Source organism: Haliotis asinina, chromosome 1 (genome assembly GCF_037392515.1).
Source record: "Haliotis asinina isolate JCU_RB_2024 chromosome 1, JCU_Hal_asi_v2, whole genome shotgun sequence".
In the NCBI taxonomy this organism is placed as follows: Eukaryota; Metazoa; Mollusca; class Gastropoda; order Lepetellida; family Haliotidae; genus Haliotis; species Haliotis asinina.
The window spans coordinates 29457182-29469587 of NC_090280.1; the positions used below are offsets into that span (position 1 = coordinate 29457182).

Consider the following 12406-nt stretch of genomic DNA (forward strand, 5'->3'; position numbering starts at 1 on the left):
GGTGGGTTGGTCTGATACACCTCTGGTTATCAATTATTCTATCGTCGGTTATCTCACACGTTTTTACTAAACAGCACTAGCCATTTTAACATGCACATTCCTGTATAGAGGTTCAAAGGGCCCTGCCAACTAAAAACCACGTCCCATCCTGAAGCTGAAATGGATTAAGACAACGAGAGCAGAGGGAGGTTATTTGTTGGGTCTGAGGCACCGTTCGTTATCAGGTCTTCAGTCGTCTGTTAACTCACACGTTTTTACCAGACGCTGCACAAGTCATTTTCACAAGTACATTTCTGCTCTAAACTTAAAGTTTAAAGCTCGTGCTAGAGAACGAAAGAGGGATTGCACTACAGCAGAATGTTCCTAGTGGTTCTGTGCACTTTGTTGCTGTGGGGATCGGCGTTTTCTGACACAACCGTCACAATCTACAACGAGTGGCTCTCCCAGGGTGGGCATGTTCACAATGAATTTGCAAGATGGAGCAAAATTAATGGACTGACACAAGAAAACCTAATACCCAAATGTAAATCTATCGGGACAGCTGCTGGGCGTTGGCTGAACAGAGACGAGAGTGACAACCTCTTTCCTAATGTATGTATGACATGCAAAAGATATACTGGTAAATGATTTCATATTTTGATTATTGAATGATGTCACTGGACAAAGAGCCATTCATGTAATATTGCAGCCAGCGCCGGTTGTTATTGTATAGGGCCGGCAGTTCCAAATATCAGCTAGCCCAAATGACTTTCAGTAAATGATCTACCCGTGAAAGTCCCGGGGTAGAATAGGCCTTCAGCAACCCATGCTTGCCATAAAAGGTGACTAACGGGATCGGGTGGTCAGGCTCCCTGACTTGGTTCACACATGTCATTGGTTCCCAATTGTGCAGATCAGTGCTCATGTTGTTGATCACTGGATTGTCTGGGCCAGACTCGATTATTTACAGACAGCCGCCATATAGCTGGAATATTGCTGAGTGCTGCGTAAAACTCACTCATTCAGTAAATTATCTGTCTTTTTCAGCTTGAATATTTCCCTATGTTTTTTCTTTATTAACGTTCGGGAACGTTACTACTGCGCAAGTTAGGACTATAAACAGTCCCGAATTTTTACACCAATTTATTCAACTGGATCTATAAATAATAATCAGTACCGTTTGATACACATAGTCACCTGCACATTGCAATACTGAGCTCCATCAAGTTCTTGCAAACGCCGTGCAGTGTGCTCTGTCATAAAACGTGCTCTCACAAAAGGAAATCTAGAAATCTGGAAAACGAGGTTCGGTCGCTAGAAATCTTTGACGGTCTCGTACGAACTTAATATTATATCAGTCACGTTGTTCGTTACAAAAAATACGCTTAATAAGCGCACAGTTGTAACCAGTGAGCTAGAGGCATTGTGACTCACACTCTTCACTTTCACACGAGGACATTCGCCACGAGCTGATGAGACTAAATTTTCGGTTTGTTTATATTTATTTCACTCCAGCATGGGGTGAGTGAGTGAGGTTAACGCAGCATATATCAGTATTCTAGGAATATTCCAGCATATCACGGCGGGAACAACAGAAATAAGCTTCATCACAACATGGAAGTCACTTATCGACGTTGTCAACGGAAAAACTAACACACCCATACTGTAATGTATCATTTCATTTTCAGTGGCCAGAAAGCCCAAGTCAACCTGGATACCCAGACCCCACCTATCTCCAGGACCATGCACTTCAGTCAAAGACTTGGGCATCGTATATGCAACAACTAAATGGCTATGGGAGTGCCATCGACAACATGGTCTGGAACATAAGAGGTGTCTAAAGTCATTAAAGTTTCAGAGATAACTGAACCAAAACCATATAAGGAACAGCAAGCTACTTATATCCCCCGTAATCTTGTACTACACCAACATACTGTACCCCTTAGATGGTATGTATGTCCCGAAACATTCGAGTAATATTTCATCTTACCTCGATTTCAATCACAGACGACCGCCTCCGTGGTGTGGTGGGTTGAGCGTCCAACCGGAGAGCAGAAGGTCGTGGGTTCGATCCCTGCCGCGTCATAGCTAAACATGTTAAAGCGTACTTGTTGGTCCCTGTCTGGCTCTGGTCATTAATGAATACAACAAGGACTGGTCGGCTCGTAGTCAGTCAGTATAATATGTCTGACGGTGGAACTCATGCTTAACTGTGACATGGTATCTCACTGAGCTGGCACAAGAAAACCAGTCTGGACCTGTGCAAGTAGCCACGCGTACACACACATGCACGTCGTCATATGAGCGAAATATTTATATTTTATGTGCGACGTGAAACCCCTATTTAACCTCACCTCACTTTAATCGCAGAATATGCACGCTTTTGTTTATGGTTAAACGTGTCCCAAATCGCTAGCATCTAAAGGAATGGTTCCAACAGTACTGTACCTCCCCATGGTTCCAGATATGGTGATCTACCTTCAGTTGCTGGGCTTCTAGCTCTTCTTATATGTCTGCTTTACTATCCTTCGGCGACAGATTGTAACATACACCATAATTAACAAATGGCCTAGTCCAGTCACGATTAGGCTAAGATATTACCGATGTGATTTTATAATTACACACGCTAACTACTTCACCAACAGTCGTAAAAGTGTGTTATCTTTCGTCATTTTGAGAAGTGGTTTTATAATGGTTCCGCTGTTGAAATGATTTCCTTTTACAGCTGGTACACAGGATTAGTTTTCACAACTAAGCTTGTCAGGAGTAAAGCCAGGACATGTCTTGCACCTCAGGCCTCTAAAGCTATGATGTCCTTAAATGAGGAAAATTAGTAACACAGTTTGAACTGATACATTTAATAGTTGTGATTCAATGGTTGTACCCTATTCTTTGTTATGGCTCTGACATTTGGGGAACATATCATTACAGCGAGTGAGTGAGTCAGTTAATATTTAAAGTCACTTTGGCAATATATCAGCCATATCGTGACTAAAACAATATACAGATTAACAACAATGAGCGTTAGATTATACAATTCTCTCAACGAAGGACATTAAAATAACTAGAATATTACAGATATACATGTAAAACTAGTTATGAAATCTAAAACATTTTAGCTATAAGGGACAACACAATATGAAAATAGACTATAGATCGTCAACAACTGATGGTAGATCACCAACATGGGGACCATGGGGACTTACAGTACGTTACTTACCTGCATGGGCCATATTTGGATTTACACCATCTCTTCAGCCGTTGGTGAATGTAAGAAATGTTGGCCTAAATTAAAATAACAAGAAAACTACGTTTGAAAATCCTGGTAAATTTACATTGACTATGAACGTTTTGGGATTTACATTCCGTCTCCGGAGGACAATAATTTTACATTACTTCAACCCCCTTTAAGGGTACAGCCACTAAAAGTTCAAGTTCCTAATCTAAATTACCAATTATTAAAATACATATTACATATTACATACACAACATATTACCCAGAATTCAACAATTAAATCCATTTCCTTTAAAAACCAATAATTAAATGAGAACTGATTGTGTTAAAAAGATCCTTAACTGTTTTAACAGTAAAGCATGCATCCCTTGTGATGGGCATGTCATTACAAAATAATAGAGGCTCTGCAAATTTTGTAAGCAGTACCTTAGGGTGAAGCGAAGTAAGTTAACTTGTATGGTTCTTGGCGAGTGTGACAGACTCCCATTACAGGGAAGCAATGACATGTGTCAACCAAGTCAGCAAGCGTGACCACCCGATCCCGTTAGTCGCCTATTCCGACAAGCAAAGTCGCCTGTAATGGCAAGCATTGGTTGCTGAAGGCTTATTCCACCCCGGGATCTTTACGGGTCTAGTTATAGTGCCTAAATAACTACTTGCTCATTACTCTTCTGTAAACCTTTCGCAAAGTCAAATCGTGCTACTGCACACAATGCTGACCTATACTTATAACATGTACAGATCTTAAACTCCAGGACAAATAGCTGCAAAGTTGTTTTTTGCACTCACTAGACGTACAATCTGACTGTAAATATGTGTCAGCCTATCAACTCACAACAATGTACTTAGAACGTAGTTTAAGGCAAGCTGATAATGTTTGACTTTCCTTTTTTTTCTCACGTTCTTTTTTACAGGTCTGAACTGGCCCGACTGGATGGATAAGTCACATCATCAAGGTCAGTTCCCAAACAACGTTGACGCTGCATCAGAATTTGTGTCGCTAATGGTTCAGAGTGCTAATAACTACACAGGAGGACGCCTTCCTTACACATTTGAAGTCATCAATGAACCTGATTGGGTCGAAAAGATTATTGACCAACAAACAAATATAGATTTCCACAAGGTCGTTGCCCAAAAGCTGAAATCACGATTTGGAATGAAAGTTGCCGGACCAACATACACCAGTATGGCCATGCGACAAGCAGATGAAAATAACTTCAGCTATTGGAAAAGAACTGCGAAGTTTATGGACATGACGCTTGATCATTTGGACTTTTTCTCTTTCCATTCCTACAGTTATCTGCGGGTGTCAGGTGGAAACTTTTCACGTTTTGGCATCAACGAAGCTCGTCTGGTCGCTTCTATTGACATGGTGGAGAATTACTCCCATCTCAAGAAAGGCAAAAATGTTCCGTTAGTTGTCAGTGAATTTGGTAGAGGAAATGTTATCGGACTTCCCGACGGTTTCGAAAATGGAACGATTGACTTTGAGACCATTTATCAACCCAACGGTTTCATGTTTACTTTCCTGAACTTGAGGGAGTTTATCGAAATAGTTCTAGTTTTTCTTCACGGAAATGTTCAATATCCGGGTCATCCCACTCTAAGGAATTCCTTATTTACAAAAGATGGTCGTGCTCTTAACATGACGAAATATTTCACGTTTTGGACAAACTTCGTTTATGACCAAATGTTTATTCGTGTTTCAAGTCAATACAATGGACAAGAAAGAGTCGTTGCACCCCTGGCCCTAGCAAACCCTCTCACCAAAGAGGTGGTAGTTCTTCTTCACAACTATGACAGAAAATGGCAAAATGTACTACTGGACTTCTCCAACAGCTGGATCAATCCTTCCACGGGCGAACAAACATGCGTTCTTTTTGAAAATGGTAATCCGGCAATTCATTCTAACTATCATTTCAACATATCGAAAGATCATGGCTCCGTGGGTCTGCCTGGATCATCAACATGCTTCTACACGTTCAAAACCAACTACAACTTTGACAGAATGCCCACGTGCAACCAAAGCACATATTATGGCAAAGACATGGTCATCCCTATCAACAATGGGCATGCTCAGACAACCATCCGTCTTCCAAGTACTGGTTACAGTTCTGCGCATCTTAGGGTGGGAGTTAGCAGAGACTTGAATGCTGACGCACGGCCCAAGGCAGTTGTGTTCAATGGCCAGATGTTGTCATCAAGTTACATGCTCTTTGATTCTATGAAGACCGACGGGAAAACAAAATGGAACGTGTGGGTGTTCATGGTCCCTGAATCACAGGTCCGTGCAACAAACAACGTCAACATGACCTTTGATGGCGACGGTGGTCATGTGTCATCTGTTGGCCTCATTGTCGGCAAAATATAGAAGAAAACTCTCCCTCTCAGAAAATGGCCGTTCTTATGACTGAACTTCCAGTAGGAGGCTACCTGTCAATAAAGGAATAAAGTTTATTAAATGACCATGTGTGTTGGGATTTGGTATGCCTCTGCCCACAGCTATTACAGTCAAAGAAGAACGACACCTGTGTCAAAGTGCGTGATGAGTTAGCTAGTTAAAGTCTAATGTCACCTCTGCAGTATTTCAGCTACGACGTTTCAAAAAGGAAACAATAGTGTGCTTACAAAGATGCTTGCACATTGCACTCTGAGTTAAATCAGCAGATAGGGCTTTTACTTGTTATTGACGTATAATGAACTTGGAAGATGTTGCTCACTGCCCCACACTTGTGTTAAAGGCAGTGGAATGGTCTAGTGGTTAAAGCATTAACTCTTCACGCCAAAGACCCCAGTTCGATCCCCACATTGGTACAATGTATGAAGCTCATTTTGGATGTCCTCCACAGTGATACTGCGAGAAACAGCAGCAACCGTCAAACCATACCCACTCACTAACACTTATGGTAGCAAAACGTTTTGCAATCTATGATTGATCATGCCCCGACAAATGACCTTGGACCTTAACGAATGACCAAGACAGCGTAGTGGATGTTGTGGGCTGTGGCACAGGCACACTGTTTGTGGTATATTTTGGAACACGCCAGCAAATGAATGAATGAATAGTATTTTACGAAGCAATTTTCCAGCAATATCACGGCGGGTCCAGATAGGTCAATATTGGACAAGCTTAAAACAAATCATTCAAGTACCCAGTAATGTTAGCAGTAAAAACAGCAAACGTCAGATTTCAGACAAGTTAACCTGAACAACGTTGTGACGTCAGACAATTATGACGCCACTCTCCAAATGTACGCTTTTGCGTGATATATATATATATATATATGTGTGTGTGTGTGTGTGTGTGTGTGTGTGTGTGTGTGTGTGTGTGTGTGTGTGCAATGGGTGTATTGATCTTGCTTCGAATCGTTGTAAAATACTAAGTATTTGTTCAAGCGGGACGATGAAAACGGAAAAAAATCCTCGAGTCATGAGGAACAGACCAACTTGACATCAACATGAAACAGATATGAAAATGACGTCACTTATGATTGTGACTGAGTCTTCTTATTTCAATATCCAGCAATATCACGGTAGGGACACCATAGAAGAGTTTCAGCGTTAAAGCCTAACCACTACCCTCGTTAGTGAAATTTAGACTACTTCACATTGAGCCTCAAGGTCTTGATTAATTGGTTGTCACTTTGACCGCGTCTGTCATAACGTCAGTTAATTCAAGGCAATCTTATTGTTTCTTTATTTGTCCATTGTTGTCTCCTTCTCTGCGCATTGTTGTTTCACAATATGTCTGTTTACATCTGTAGTGTCAGACAGTCTGGTACTCCGAATGTATGGACGTTTTTACAGTTATTCACCTCCCTGGACAGAATTTTCAATAGCCACCACACCACATTGAAATGCAGACAAAGACTTCAGTTTTATCAATTTCTCATGTTTTGTACATTTTATGATACATACCAATATCAATCAAGTGATATTGGTTAAACTGGTACTGGATGCTGACACAGGAAAGAGATCGTCTAGATATATAGCTACGTACTTTGAATCACTTGTAGCTTTACAATACACTTAGTAAAGGGACATTCTCTTGACGTTGAATATCACAAGGGTCCACTTGAGAGGCCCTTCTTCATCTGTCCCCTGAGGGGGTACGTAAATCCCGAAACATTCGAAGTTAAATATAAGTTTATGTGATGTTTAAGCGTAGAATTTGTGTTCTGTTAAAATTCGGCTAAATTGTTTCTCCAACCGCCAGCGGCTGAAGGGATGATGTAAAGTCATCTAGGGATCACGCAGTTAGCAAAAGTACTGAAAGTCCCCATGGTCCCCTGTATGATGATCTACCTTCAATGGTGATTTATAGTCCGTTTCTATATTGCCTCATGGTATATATTTTTAGTTAAATGTTAGTTTTATATGTTTATATGTGATATATCCGTAGAACTACTATTCATCGTAAGCAGTTTTCTAGCTCTTAATAGTATTGATTTTCACTGATAATTAATCAACAAAAACTTCAGTGGCAGGTTTTTACGTTCTCAATATATTGCTTTTGATATTCATATAAATTCGATGTTCTGGTCTCGATATGGCAACAATGGTAACGATGTGACACTAAATATTTACTCGGTCATTAATTTATTTCCGTATCAAAAACAATAAATTGAGAAAAGCTGTCATCGAAGGACTGTAAAATACTAGATTATCACATATATGAACATAAAACTAGTGTATAAAAATGAAAAGTGTATTTGAAGAAGAAAACACAGTATAAAACAACAAGACAATTCAATATGAAACAACTGAAGGCAGAATGTGGGTCCCAGCTAGATCTACACCATCACTTCAGCTGTTAGACACATCTGGAATTTAGACACATCTGGCCGGAAATTAAAAATACACGTGTTCTACGCTTAAAATCAGTGGAAAGTTTAAATTTGCTGTGAATGCTTTAGGACTTGTGCACCTTCTCAGGAGGGCAATACTTTTACAAAACCTTAACCCCTCCCGATGATACAGTATTGGCATGTAATAAAGCTGTTCTTTTGTATGACTATTTTGACCCTTCTGGTATTCCATACATTCAATGTCAGGTAACAGTTTAAGGAATTCTACCATGCTCTCTAACAGAATTCCAACAGGAGTTGTGGAAGGTAGTTGACATATCCAACCAATCAAAAAACACGTAAAATTTGGAACATTTATTTAGACCGAAGGCCATGTCATTCCAAAGAGATAGCTGAGTGGTTTCATGTAAGTCACCTGTTGGAAAGCAGAACTTCACATGGGCTAAATACCTACTGTATCTATCCCTTGTATATGTGTGTTTCCAACGCAGAAAAAAGCAATAATTTCTTTACCTTACCTTAAAAGCCATCCCTGTGTCAAAGCGACTGTGTCGACGGTAACTAGCTCAAAATTGTTTCTTCTGCCCCAACCTCTTTGATCGGTAATGCAACACATCTGCGATGCCACTTCTTATTCCATACACTGATTACATAGTTAGCACAAAAACTTACATCCATGGTCCGATGCAGAGGAAGTGGGACACCCAAGTACGTATTAATAAGGTTTATACAATAAAGCCATTTGTTGGTTACATCTGCTTAGGTTGTCAATCCAGATTTGAAGAGGTCATGATGCGACGATGTCGTATTGACCATGTTAGATACAGTCACGATTATCTATTGAAAGGCGAAGATTTTCTTCTTTGTATCCCTTCTGCTGAAAGAATGACGGTCAAACATGTCCTGCCTGACTGTGTTGAGTTTTCCATTACAACGGATACCTATTTCAAAACACGATCTATGAATGATCTTTTTCACTGTCAGTTCTTATGTAATTATGACATTTTTTTGAAAAATACATTTGTTAAATGATTTGTAAATAGACAAATGTTTTAACATTAGCAGTTTAAATTAGTAACTTATATAGATTGTCAGTAGCTGTATCCTCAAAGGGGGTTAAACTACTGTAAAATTATTGCCCTCCTAAGAGGGTACGTAAGTCCCAAAACATCCCAAGTAAACTGAAACTTTCCATGTTCTTAATCGTAGCGTGTATGCCCTTTTATGAATCCATCTAGGGTCCATGCAGGAAGCAAATGTACCTTAAGTCACCATGGTCTCTGGCATGGTGGCCTACCTTCATTTGCTAGTAGTCTATAGCCTCACTTTACATTGTGTAGTCATTTCTGGTTAAATGTTTTAGATTTAGTTACTAGTTTAATATGGCTATCTGTGATACACTAGTGGTGTTACTGGTTGTCGTCAGCTGGGTGTTAGTTTCTAATTTTCGTGATGTAAAATATAATTACTATATGAAATATTGCCGAAGTGACCATGAATATTAACTCACTCACTCCAATAATATATACACACTGCCGGCAATGTTCTCAAGATATTAGCTATATCGTGATCATACTAAATCATACTCGAATTCCGTTTTCAAGTAAAACGGATATTTAGATATACTTTGTCTTAGTGCCTCCCGTCTCTTTTGGAATAGGGGTGGTGGGGTAGCCTAATGATTAGAAACGTAAAAGACACCGGTTCGATTCCCCATATGATCACAATGTGTGAAGCCCATTTCCGGTGTCCCCCGCCGTGTTATCACCAGAATATCTTTACAATTGACATGAGAGCAAGCAAACTCACTCCCTCACTCAAATCAGATCATTGTTTTCCATAATTCATTTCAAACATTCATACCATCTCTCTAGACTCAGACTGCAGCCGGTTGAATCAATATCATCCCACACGCAGGTACTTTCACGAGAGGAATTATATGTTGTGAAATGAGAAATGAGATTAAGAAACAACATGGTGAAACATTAGGCAGTTACTAAAACTAGGTCCGAAACCCTGGACCTCCCGTGTGTGATCGATTTGCATGTAGCGACTTTATAACCTTGGAACCCAATACCTAAGATGAGCTTGGAAAATCTTGTAACAGTTTTCCAATAGGAGACATGCACATAGTAAATGCCCTGTCAAGCCTTCAAGGGTTATTCAGGTCCCGTCTCGTTAAGACGAAGAGTAGTGACGACGCCCTGGAACTCGCAGATCGCCTAACGATCCGTGGTCACACCATGTTAATTCTGTATCGTTCACTTTTCCTTCCCCTGACATAATTGACACAAAACTGGTACCGTGTCACAAGGATGAGGTCATGCTGATGTTGAAGGGCAGGTATTGTCGTCTCAGCCTTGTCGTATCCTCCATCTCGTGGATGACATGACCATCTGGTCAACGTGGAGTCTTCGGTAATAGTGATGGTTTAACCCAATTTCTATCCACGAGACCCGATAAACGCCATCATGCGGTAGTTGTAAGTTAGAAACATGTTCAGCAATTTCTGTAGCCGTCAAATGCGTCTATGTACGCCAGCATGCGTTGGAGATAAGTCGATCAAGGTTATACGGTCAAAGCACGTTTTACGTAGACTAGACATTATGTCCACTTCTGACCAACTTAGAAGTAACGTGTGACGACGATTGCATAATTTACTTACAACTTGTGGCCCCCGTATGAAGGATGTATACGTTGGCATGCGCCTACAATTTTGAGCATGCACTTTTCGACGTCCTCACCATACCACGATGCTTCAGCATGCGTTCAACTTTTACATCATGGTGCGACAGGGCCCAAACGTAACATCACTAATGAACCCATGAAGCTGGAGGAGGCCAGGACATTTGTTAAACCCATGGTGGAGATGCTGGATAATTGATGATGCATGAACTGTGACCGCCATACAGTATACATCCACAAGATTGCTGAGCGTGAGAAAACAGACACTTATCAAACAGGGTACCTTCCACTGATCTGCATACACGCCCTATTGTGGTCAACACAAGAGAATCAGGTTAGTATATGACCCTCCCATTACATATGTCTGGCAAATATAGCCAAATGGTCAGAGAAAACATCCATGAGTATTCACCTCCGGACCCGGAGAGCAAAAGGGTTTGTTGCCTGTGATGTGAAGACTTAGATACTTGTGAATTATGAATCCAACTCTGAAAAACGTTGGTGAAAAACATTTGCTATGAGACCGTATGGGAATTTGTCAAGTATTTAGTTCAGAAAAACGTAAAGTAGGTTATGGGAGAAAATATCTTTACCGTTATCTCCTTGTCAGGAATGGCAGGAACGTATGGAACTGTTTATAGTAACCCTTAAAAGATTGAAGTGCCTCTTTTTGAAACGCCTGTCCACACAAAGCTTCATTACTTACCTTGTTTCAACGTGGAATTATACGAGATATCGGAATTTATTGGGGGGCTTTTCAGGAACTTCTACTGAAGGCTGAATGTTTTACTTAAGATACCATCTAATGTGTAATACCTGATGTATAGGTCTCATATATTTAAGTATGTTTCCGAACAATAGTGAAATTGTCTCTTTGATTGTTCAGAGTGCCTGTGACCACAGCCTGACCTTTCGTATCTGAATCCAGGTTTGCTGTGTTGGTAAAACCATGAACAATTTGTAAATAATTGATACGTTTGGAATCTGGAAACTAATAACCTTATTACAAATATTCAATACGTTTGCCAGATAAACAGACATGCTATCGATCGTTGAAAACATTCAGAATCCTTATCCGAGCGTGCTGCCAGAACTACAAAACACATAAGTATCAGTTTTCTTCAATCTTGAAAAAAAGCATATGAGGCCGCCTGGAAGCACGGAAGTTTTAAGGATTAACATGAGAGGTCGTATACTTGAATCTATCTATCAGTAACATAGATCGTTTCATGCCTGTTGGAAACTACATATCAATTGGTTGCAGTGATATATCCACTGCATGCAACCCCTTCGATAGAGCATTATTCAAATAAGATACCTGACAGCAATTCATGAACATACACCTATGAAATGGTTGAAAACATACAATGATCTCTGAACTCCTAGTTTATAGACCCATATTTACTTGTGTATCGTAACATACAATGAGCTATTTTATCCTCCTGCAACTAGTTTTAACATCCTGTAATATACTAATAGTTTTTATATTGTCCCTCGATGGCAGATATTCAGGTATAACAAGAATAAACTAGTTCCAGTCACAACAAGGCTGAAATATTGCTGATGTGACTTTAAATGTTCACGCTCTCACTCGCCTGTCGATTGGAAATAATCGATTGTGGACCAGACACTCCAGTGATCAGCAGCTTCTGCATCTATTTACGCAACTGAAATACGATGACATGTCAGCGAGCCTGAC

General features: G+C 40.2%; 1 protein-coding gene across 1 annotated transcript; it reads left to right on the forward strand.

Annotated features, from left to right (window-relative positions):
• Window positions 1–259: 259 nt before the first annotated feature.
• On the forward strand, window positions 260–5680 carry LOC137278292 (beta-porphyranase A-like). The gene is made up of 3 exons (XM_067810542.1): window positions 260–591; window positions 1668–1812; window positions 4129–5680. Exons 1-3 carry the CDS (start codon window positions 358–360, stop codon window positions 5583–5585), a joined length of 1836 nt encoding a protein of 611 aa, XP_067666643.1. The 5' UTR covers window positions 260–357; the 3' UTR covers window positions 5586–5680.
• The last annotated feature ends 6726 nt before the right edge of the window (window positions 5681–12406 follow it).

Excerpts from the sequence above, each read along its gene's own strand:
- LOC137278292 (XM_067810542.1), top strand. The coding sequence starts at position 358 with ATGTTCCTAGTGGTTCTGTGCACTTTGTTGCTGTGGGGATCGGCGTTT. Across the intron at positions 592-1,667 it reads GTGACAACCTCTTTCCTAAT|TGGCCAGAAAGCCCAAGTCA; the intron begins GTATGTATGACA and ends TTTCATTTTCAG. Across the intron at positions 1,813-4,128 it reads CATGGTCTGGAACATAAGAG|GTCTGAACTGGCCCGACTGG; the intron begins GTGTCTAAAGTC and ends TCTTTTTTACAG.